At 49.4% G+C, this 10,312-nt stretch overlaps 1 protein-coding gene across 2 annotated transcripts; it reads left to right on the top strand.

The window, feature by feature from the left end:
* The first annotated feature begins 1,152 nt into the window (after positions 1-1,152).
* LOC112563095 lies at positions 1,153-10,096 on the top strand. Of its 2 annotated transcripts, XM_025236830.1 has the most exons (4): positions 1,153-1,371; positions 1,670-1,890; positions 4,884-5,942; positions 7,732-10,096. In XM_025236830.1, exons 3-4 carry the CDS (start codon positions 5,305-5,307, stop codon positions 8,900-8,902), a joined length of 1,809 nt encoding a protein of 602 aa, XP_025092615.1. In that variant the 5' UTR covers positions 1,153-1,371; positions 1,670-1,890; positions 4,884-5,304; the 3' UTR covers positions 8,903-10,096. The 2 variants fall into 2 exon arrangements, with proteins under 2 accessions (XP_025092615.1, XP_025092614.1); XM_025236829.1 differs by lacking the exon at positions 1,670-1,890.
* Positions 10,097-10,312: the final 216 nt, after the last annotated feature.

Raw genomic sequence — 10,312 nt, 5'->3', positions numbered from 1 at the left:
AAAGATTAGTCCTGCACTTACCAGCACTTACCTGCACAGTGCACTTACCTGCACTTACCTGTGTTCAACGCTTTCTGCTCCACAAACCACGTGCCTTGCAGCGTTTCTACATTGTGAATCAACAAGCGTGGATTTGATCCTCTGACCTCCTGTCTAGAACCCTGTCTCCTGCTGCCTTCCTTTTCCTCACTTGTCTTGTGTTGATGCCACCTCCTTGATGTGTGCCCACCACAACAACTACCACTACAACTACCACAGCCACAACCACCACCACAACCACTCCCACTACTACACCAACCAAACTACTATCACCACCGATATTTCACAGCTGCAAATCAAGTGACAGTGTGGAGCTGGATGTGTTGGTAGAGAAGTGAAGTGTTGTCAGTATGATGATGGCGCTGACATGACGACGACAACACCACCAAGTCTTTGTTTACACCATCGCCATTATTGTGTGTCGGTGTTTGTGTTTTTACTTTGTCAAATGATTTCAACTTGCCTCTCAGGGCGAGGTAAAGCGCTCTGGAAATTCTTTGTATTGTTATTATTAATTTGTATTAATAATTAATTATCAATGTTTTCAGATATTGGTGTTGTTGTAGAGAACCTGTGGCAGTGGTCTGTAGTCTGTACTCTGTAGTCTGTAGTCTCTGGTCTGTGGTCTGTAGTCTGTAGTCTGTGGTCTGTGGTCTGTAGTCTGTAGTCTCTGGTCTGTGGTCTGTAGTCTGTAGTCTGTGGTCTGTGGTCTGTAGTCTGTAGTCTATAGTCTGTAGTCTATAGTCTGTAGTCTATAGTCTGTAGTCTGTAGTCTGTGGTCTGTAGTCTGTAGTCTCCACTCATCGTGTTTGTCCTCAACAGATTTGCCCTCTCCTGCGCATGCGTATCTGTTGCCAGCTTGTGCGTGCGTGCGTGTGTGTGTGTGGAGGTCGGTTGGCAGGACAGGTGAGACCGTGACATGGGTTCCACCTGAAGCACGGAGTCTTTGACAAACTGCAGGGAGGGGGAGAGGCGCTGCCTGTAGCACCCCCCGCCCCGCGACTGAACTCGGTGGTCACGTGACCGCCGGCCTGCCAGCAGGAGAGTGAGTGGTGTTAGTGCGTGTGTGGGTGGTGGGTAGGGAGGTAGTAGGGTGGGGTGTGGTGTGGCGGCAGGCAGGCGGACCAGGCAGGCGGCGCAGTCGCAGAGCGCCCCCTGTGGCCGGAGTTACCGCTCGTGAGAGCTCGGCTGAGTGTTCACAGGGGACAGCACTGAGCGCACTGGCAGTCACACCTCGCTGCTCGCGGGGCTGTCGTCACCCAAGCGTGGCCAGCGGCCTGAAGCACGGCCGTCACCCAGCACTCACACACCCACGGCTCACGGCGGATGCTGGTAAGTAAAGACTGCAATATCTACATCAGTTAACTAAGTCACGCGCGTGTCTGTGTGTGTGGTGCTACACTAGTGTGTGCGTGTGTGTGATCCTACACCACTGTGTGTGTGTGTGTGATCCTACACTACTGTGTGTTCCTATACCAGTGTTTGTTCGTGTGTGTGTGTGCGCCTGTATTTGAGTAGATGTGTGTGTGTGTGTGTGTGCTCATATCCTATACCAATACACAACTGATCAAAATAGTTTGAACCACACCTGTCTGTCTGTCTGTGTGTCTGTCTGTCTGTCTGTGGTCAGTGTGTCGGTCGATGAGGTCAAGCAGACAAGGGTTAGTGTGTGACAGCTGTGGGTGAGTTGTGGAGATAAAGGAGGCGATGATGAGAGCGACAAGCCCAGGACGCCAGTGCCGACTGTTATCGCTGATGTTGATTGAAGACAGTGGAGCCGCGCATCAATGTTGCATGAGGCTGAGCTCGCGCTGCAACCAACGGCCACGCGGCGGCTGCACTCCGCACACGGTGACGGCTACAACTGCAACTGCCGCCTGTCTCCACACCTTGGTCCTCCTTATAAACCTGGCAATCAGACATCATTACAGACAGACATACAAACAGATAGACATACAGGCAATCAGACATCACTACAGACAGACATACAAACAGATAGACATACAGGCAATCAGGCAATCAGACATCATAACAGACAGACATACAGATCATCAGGTATCACTACAGACAGACATACAAACACTCAGGTAATCAGACATCACTACAGACAGACATACAAACACTCAGGTAATCAGACATCACTACAGACAGACACACCTGTCATCAGTAACAAACACGCGGTGAAGTAAGTAGTCCAACATTGGTGTAGGCCACGACACAGTGTGAGACACTGTAACAGCACTTGTCAGAACGTACATAATATACGTTGTGTATGTATGTATAGTGCACGTGAACATATACACGTACACACACATGGACATATACACGTACACACCAACGAACACTGTATCAAGTACATGTATGTATAGTTCACATGAACATATACACGTACACACCAACGAACACTGTATCAAGTACATGTATATAAACGGCAAGTAGTCTACCTATGCAATGTGTCGATGAACATTACACGTTTATATGGACACAACAATACTACAACAGAAATGAACACTATTTGATGTGAACATCTATATTGTACATATGGATGTAACTGAACATTGTATTGTGCATAGGAACACACACACAGACAGACACACAGACACACAGACATACAGACATACACACACCTACACACACACACCTACACACACACACACACACAGAGACATACACAAACACACAGACACACACACGCACAGACAAACACACACACATACACACACAGAGACACACACACACACACACAGACACACACAGACACACACACAAACACACACACACAGACACTATCCATAGCCAGTATATCAGTGTAATCAACACACACACACACACACAAAGTCAACACATCACAAGACAGCAGGTAACAGCGGCCACACTAGCAAACACTCTGTCAGACATCCTCAGTGAAAGCAGAGCGCGGGCGACGTTTATCAGATAACGACTCGGCGATCCCACACCTCGACATTGACTGGCACAAAACACATTTACTTTGAGCAGACTTCAGGTGTGTGTGTGTGTAGGTGTGTGTGTAGGTGTGTGTGTGTAGGTGAAGGTGTGTGTGTAGGTGTGTGTGTAGGTGTGTGTGTAGGTGTGTGTGTAGGTGTGTGTCTGTAGGTGTAGGTGTGTGTAGGTGTGTGTGTAGGTGTATGTGTATGTGTGTGGTGTGTGTGTAGGTGTGTGTGTAGGTGTGTGTGTGTAGGTCTATGTGAAGGTGAAGGTGTGTGTGTAGGTGTGTGTGTAGGTTGTGGTATGTGTATGTGTATGGTGTGTGTGTAGGTGTAGGTGTAGGTGTGTGTGTAGGTGTGTGTGTGTAGGTGAAGGTGTGTGTGTAAGTGTGTGTGTAGGTGTGTGTGTAGGTGTGTGTGTGTAGGTGAAGGTGTGTGTGTAGGTGTGTGTGTAGGTGTGTGTGTAGGTGTGTGTGTAGGTGTGTGTGTGTAGGTGAAGGTGTGTGTAGGTGTGTGTGTAGGTGTGTGTGTGTGTAGGTGAAGGTGTGTGTGTAGGTGTGTGTGTAGGTGTGTGTGTAGGTGTGTGTGTAGGTGTGTGTAGGTGTGTGTGTAGGTGTGTGTCTGTAGGTGTAGGTGTGTGTAGGTGTGTGTGTAGGTGTATGTGTATGTGTGTGGTGTGTGTGTAGGTGTGTGTGTAGGTGTGTGTGTGTAGTCTATGTGAAGGTGAAGGTGTGTGTGTAGGTGTGTGTGTAGTGTGGTATGTGTATGTGTGTGGTGTGTGTGTAGGTGTAGGTGTAGGTGTAGGTGTGTGTAGGTGTGTGTAGGTGTGTGTAGGTGTGTGTAGGTGGGTGTGTGTAGGTCTATGTGAAGGTGAAGGTGTGTGTGTAAGTGTGTGTAGGTGTGTGTCTGTAGGTGTAGTGTGTGTAGGTGTGGTATGTATGTGTATGTGTGTGGTGTGTGTGTAGGTGTGTGTGTAGGTGTGTGTGTGTAGGTCTATGTGAAGGTGAAGGTGTGTGTGTAGGTGTGTGTAGGTGTGGTATGTGTATGTGTGTGTGTGTGTGTGTAAGTGTAGGTGTAGGTGTGTGTAGGTGTGTGTAGGTGTGTGTAGGTGTGTGTAGGTGGGTGTGTGTAGGTCTATGTGAAGGTGAAGGTGTGTGTGTAAGTGTGTGTGTAGGTGTGTGTGTGTACATGTGTGTAGGTGTGTGTGTAAGTGTGTGTGTACATGTGTGTAGGTGTGTGTGTAAGTGTGTGTATAGGTGTGTGTATATGTGTGTGTAGGTGGGTGTCTGTAGGTCTGTGTGTCTGTAGGTGTGTGTGTAGGTGTGTGTGTAGGTGAGGTGTGTGTAGGTGTAGGTGTGTGTAAGTGTAGTGTGTGTGTAGGTGTGTGTGTGTAGGTGAGGTGTGTGTAGGTGTAGGTGTGTGTAAGTGTAGGTGTGTGTGTAGGTGCGTGTAGGTCTGTGAGGTGTGTGTAGGTGTGTGTAGGTGTGGTATGTGTCTGTGTATGTGTGTGGTGTGTGTGTAGTGTAGGTGTGTGTAGGTGACTGTGTAGGTGTAGGTGTGTGGTGTGTGTGTGTATAGGTGTGTGTGTAGGTGCGTGTAGGTATGGAGGTGTGTGTAGATGTGGTATGTGTCTGTGTATGTGTGTGGTGTGTGTGTAGGTGTAGGTGTGTGTATAGGTGTGTGTGTAGGTGTGTGTAGGTGTGGTATGTGTCTGTGTAGGTGTGTGGTGTGTGTATAGGTGTGTGTGTAATTGTGTGGTATGTGTGTAGGTGTGTGTAGGTGTAGGTGTGTGTATAGGTGTGTCGGTGAAGATAAAAGGCTTTTGATCCTGGCCCCGCCAAACGACGGCAACCCATGCAGTGATACCTTAGTGTTAACTGCCAGTTTGTCTGTTTCCAGGGCAACCAGGGTGAGGACAGAAGTGAAGCAGCCCAACAGCCTAGCAGACCTTCTGTCATCGCCTGTCATCAGATACCCGACATTTGGTGTGTGTGGGGGGGACTAGGTGGGGGAGTGGGTGCTCACAGTTTTGGAGATTAACTGTCACTGCAGTCTGGTCCCTGGTCAAGTGCGAGCCTCCCATCAAGACTGTTGTCATGGAGACAGTGAGTGATGTAGACCACGTGATACAAATCAACACAGACCACGTGATACGAGTCAAGTAATACACACCACGTGATACAAGTCATCTAGTACAGACCACGTGATACAAATCAACACACACCACGTGATACGAGCAAGGTGAGGTGGACCAGGTGATACGAGTCAAGTAAGACACCAACAAGGTAGGCAGGCCAGGTGATACAGTGTTCATGTCAAGATGCAGGCACGTCACACAAACACGTGCCTGGTGGTAAACGCACGCACAGCGTTGCCTAGCGACGGAGTGCCGAGTGCTGACATGGCGCAGGGTGACAGTGACATGTCCGAAGGAGAGCACGACAAAGACCTGGCACAGTATGATAGTGACGTATCCGATGCAGAACTGCCACGGTCTGACAGTGACATGTCACGTGACCCTGAGAGTGTGACTGACGAGGATGACGTCTTCAGATCTGACAGTGACGTCGTCATCGCCGAACGTCACCATGCAAGAACTTGCGTCACTGCTTCCAAGATGGCTTCAAAGAATGTTTCCGATGTTCCGGGTGGGTGCTCCCCGTGCCAGAAGAACACTTGCCCTCGCCAGCCTCCTACACCCCAGACCTACCCGGGGTGCGTCAAGGCGGTCAGTAAGACGTCCGCCACCTTAGGCGTTCAAACGGATTTCGAGGAGGTCGTAGGTCATCCTGTAGACGACTTGGCGCTGGATCGCCTCAACGTGAACTCTCTCAACGGGACAGGCGCAGTGACAAACTTCCTGTCACCAGGTCACGATCTTGACCCCGAAGTAATGACAAGGCTTCTGTCTGACGCCATGATGGATCCTGTGGTGCGTGACAACCACTTCTACAACCAGTGAGTGCTGCCCTCTGTAGAGTAGTCTGTCGTCTGTCGTCTGTTTGTGACCTCGTGCACGTGGAGCTTCACACGTGTTACGTTGGGCGCTGCACTTGTGTGGACATGTTACAATGTCTGTCAACATGTAGACAATGGTCTGACATTCTAGCGGTAATGACACTGTCACTAGTGTGTAGCGGTAATGACACTGTCACTAGGGTGTAGCAGTAATGACACTGTCACTAGTGTGTAGCCGTAATGACACTGTCACTAGTGTGTAGCGGTAATGACACTGTCACTAGTGTGTAGGGCTAATGACATTGTCACTAGGGTATATCACTCATGACACTGTCACTAGCAGTAATGACATTGTCACTAGGGTATAGCGGTAATGACACTGTCACTAGTGTGTAGCGGTAATGACACTGTCACTAATGTGTAGCGGTAATGACACTGTCACTAGTGTGTAGCGGTAATGACACTGTCACTAGGGTATAGCACTCATGACACTGTCACTAGTGTGTAGGCTGGTGACATTTCAAGCACGTGTGATATTTTCACCGAGGCTCAATCACGTGTGACGTGGCAAGCATCTAATAGTCACGTGTCTTCTGTCTGTTGTGAAATGTCTTGTGGCGACAGTTGAGAACAACCACGGATGGTGTCCACCCGTACCGCTAATGGGTCCTGGGTCCTGCTAATGGCAAGAGGGTGGCTAGCAGTCTGTCCCACCCTTGCCATCACTGTAGCCACCCGGGTGTGCGTATTGCGCATGCGCTGAATGAGGACCTGCCCTCGTGTTGTAGAGTCTGTGATGTTGTAATGCAATCTGTAGCCAGTCTGTCAGGTTACATGCTTCGCACCCTGATACTTCTACGGGTGGTTGTATAGTCAAACAAGTTTCTTCTCTTGATTGTTGTCACGCGAGATTATTATCTCTATAATTATAACAAAGTCAACTCAACTCAGCTCAGCTCAACTCAACTCAACTCAACTCAACTCAGCTCAACTCAACTCAACTCAACTCAACTCAACTCAACTCAACTCAACTCAGCTCAGCTCAACTCAACTCAACTCATACTCATACTCACCAGCACCACTCACACCGGTCTCCGTGTTGTGGTCGTTGTGGACAAACCAAAGTCGAGGACTGCTTTGTTTCGTCATGTGACCAGACGGTCGAGACTTTTTATCATTTTGTTTAGTGTGAAGTTCTGGCCCTTGTTTAGACGTCTGAGCGATTTGTTGTTTTGTTGCGAGGTCGAGATGTCCTCCTTACATGGGTCGACATCGCCGCCATGTTGCTTCTCGGGCTGTGAGTTGTGTTTGTGTTTGTGTTTGTGTTTGTGTTTGTGTTGACAGCCTGCTTTAGTCCTTTACTTGGTTTGCTCGGGTGGGTTTTGTTGTACTGTTGATAAGCTGATGAGTGTTTTGTTGTTTTGCTTGGTGAAGTATTTTATTGTTATTTGTTGTTGAGGTGAGCTGTTGTGTTTGTTGTTGTTTGTTGACGTGGGCTGCAATGTGTCTTTGTGTTCTTCTTGTTATCAAATAAGGTTTCGTGTAGCGACCCTCATGACCTGACCTGCATTATGTCAGTTTTCTAGTTGTCCTTCATGTGGGTGTGCTGTGATTTTGTTGTTTATGTTGTGTGATTACTTGTTTGCTTTGTTGGAGTCGGCTGAAAGTGTTTGTTTGTTTGTTGTTAAAGTCCAGTAAAGGTCCTTGTAGCTCATTGTTGATGTTGTTTGTCATTTGTTTTGCTCAGGTGGAGGCTGAGGTTCTTGCCGTTGTTGCTATTTTTATCCAGGTGGGCTCGTCTTCCTCGAGAAGACCCAGAGCAGGAATGGCCGCCAGGAACTCGCAGAAGTGCCGCTACGCGCATGTTCACTGGCAACGGAAGTCTGAAGACGTGGAACCTCCTCAACGCCATCGCGCGCGACAGGGGGAGTGGTGGGGATCATCAAGGGGGATCACCTGCCTCTGCTTACCGACACGGCTACCCGCTGCTCATCAAGCCGCCCATGTCCAGCACCGACTCGGGTGGACAGCTCAGTCCCAGGAACGGACGGCGGACGGCGCTGGAGACGAGTCCGCAACATTCTCGAGACTTCACGAGGTCTGCCGAGCCTGCACTGCGCCGCCAACACTCTCTGCCGCCTCTAGCTTCCGCCGACGACGTCCCAGCCTCCGCGGCTTGCGGGGTGGACATTGTGGACGACCCGCAAGTGAAAGCATTTAATGTCGTCACAGTTCATGACCCGGAAGCACAAGAAGTGTGCCTCGATAAGAGTTTCCCAAAGGACAGCGTGGAGTGTTTCTTCCGGGGAATCCCTGTGACCTCTTTGCACTCCCGCGGCAGTCGACGCGGTGACAGACAGCGATCGGGTGGAACCATCCACCCCACTAGTGACCGACAGTGGTCGGGTAGATCTGGTCATCCCAGCTGTGACAGGCAGCGGTCGGGTCACCTCAGCAGTGACGACATCAGGTGCACGAGCGAGATGGTGAGCACGCCGCAGCCGGAGTCGCTTCCCCTGACCACGGTCTCCCTGCTCTTCAACGAGGAGATGGACCTGAGGGGTCAGCAGTACCGCTACGTTCACAGACGACCCCGGAGAGAGGTGACACAGAGACGACCCCACGGCGCCAGAGACGTGACCCCGGACAGGTGTCACCGCAACCACGCCCGCGCCCGGGTGAAAGTGACCCCGTCTTCCGGCAAACAGGCGGAAGTGACATGCGTTCAGTTCATCGACCTGAAGGAGGCAAAGACGGAGGTAACCGCGGACAAAGGGGACGTCACTGGCGGCTCTCGCAGCAGACTTAGCGTTCCTGGCAAAGTCAACAACAATTTTGTCAGCAAGTATGGCGGCGGCTTCTGCCATTTCGGCCGACGCATGCGCGGGAAACTCTTGTCAAAGCCGTACCTTGCTGGGTTACCGTTGAGAATCGAACCATCAAAGGTCAACACAGACTAACATCACTGTCGACAACGTGACAACATTCTTCACCTGTCTACAGGTATGAGCTTCACCTGTCTACACTCTACAGGTATGAGCTTCACCTGTCTACAGACAATACACCTGTCTACAGGTATGAGCTTCACCTGTCTACAGACAATACACCTGTCTACAGGTATAAGCTTCACCTGTCAACAGACAATACACCTGTCTACACTCTACAGGTATGAGCTTCACCTGTCAGCAGGTTTGACCTTGACCTGTGATAGATATGACGAGGTTACCCACGTTGTTGACGGCTGTTTACATCGTGTTACAAGTGTTATGTATCACCACATCTGTCAATAAGTTCAGTGACGGCGGGAGGGGCACTCCCCGGCGAATGATGAAGATGGCGGTAAGCCCAGCTCCCGGATGATGAGTGATGAGTGATGAGTGTTGTGGTCAGCAGATAAAGATGAGGCTGCCTGCTGACTACAGTTCCCACAAGGCCGCGGACCCTGTGCACAGACCTGCATGGCCACGTCACGTAGTGCAGGCGGCAGTGAGGTGTGACGCGACCTCCCTTGAGTGCACCGCTGCATTCTGGGATCGCGTGCACAGAGTTGCTTCCCTGTTCTCCGCCTCACACACGCCAGGGGCGAGCACTCTCACTGGGATATTACATTACACATAAATACATCATCATCATCATCATCATCATCATCATCATCATCATCATCATCATCATCATCATCATGTTCTTGGTGGTCTCCCTTTTCCTCTGACATTGTTAATGGCGCGGACATCGTGTTGACAGGAAATGTCAGTGTTTCAAATGTCTCGGCTGAGTTGGTTACGTACTGTATGTATATTGTATGTATATATTGTATGTATATTGTATATATTGTATGTATATTGTATATATATTGTGTATATATATATCCAGTAGATATCCAAGTCTTGATATATTTATAAACTGTGTGTAGGTGGCTCATTCAGCTTTGTGTTTTGAGGCTGTCTTCTTCCTGTCAGAAGCCGATATAAATCTTTGTTGTTGTTGTTGCTGTTGTTGTTGTTGTTGTTGCTGCTGTTGTTGTCTGGCTACTGTGACTAGGAGCTGCAGTAATAACTAAAACATTAAGGTGAGTTTACATGGCTGTACCTCGCCATCAAAGTCGAGCTCAAAGCACTTTACAAGTGAACAATATCAACACATGACACAATAAAAATAATCGTCTCAAAACTAAGACTTTTGTTTTCTCAAGTTGAGAAATGGATTCTGAGTTCTTGTCACGTGGGACTGGGACACGTGACACACAAGACACGTGTACAAAGAACAAAATGCAGGATGTCAGCGGAAAGATGTTTACTGAAAGACACGTGAGCAACACTAACTGTCCGCGATTGCCGCGACAACAAACCCGCTGCTTGAGAGCACAACATCAG

The sequence above is a fragment of the Pomacea canaliculata genome, linkage group LG4 (genome assembly GCF_003073045.1).
Source record: "Pomacea canaliculata isolate SZHN2017 linkage group LG4, ASM307304v1, whole genome shotgun sequence".
NCBI lineage: Eukaryota > Metazoa > Mollusca > Gastropoda > Architaenioglossa > Ampullariidae > Pomacea > Pomacea canaliculata.
This window is presented reverse-complemented; position numbering and strand designations above follow the sequence as displayed.

What these genes read in the sequence shown, in the direction of transcription:
- LOC112563095 (XM_025236829.1), top strand. Translation starts at nt 5,305, where the DNA reads ATGCAGGCACGTCACACAAACACGTGCCTGGTGGTAAACGCACGCACA. An exon ending in GACAACCACTTCTACAACCA is followed by an intron (nt 5,943 to 7,731) that starts GTGAGTGCTGCC and finishes ATTTTTATCCAG; the next exon opens with GTGGGCTCGTCTTCCTCGAG.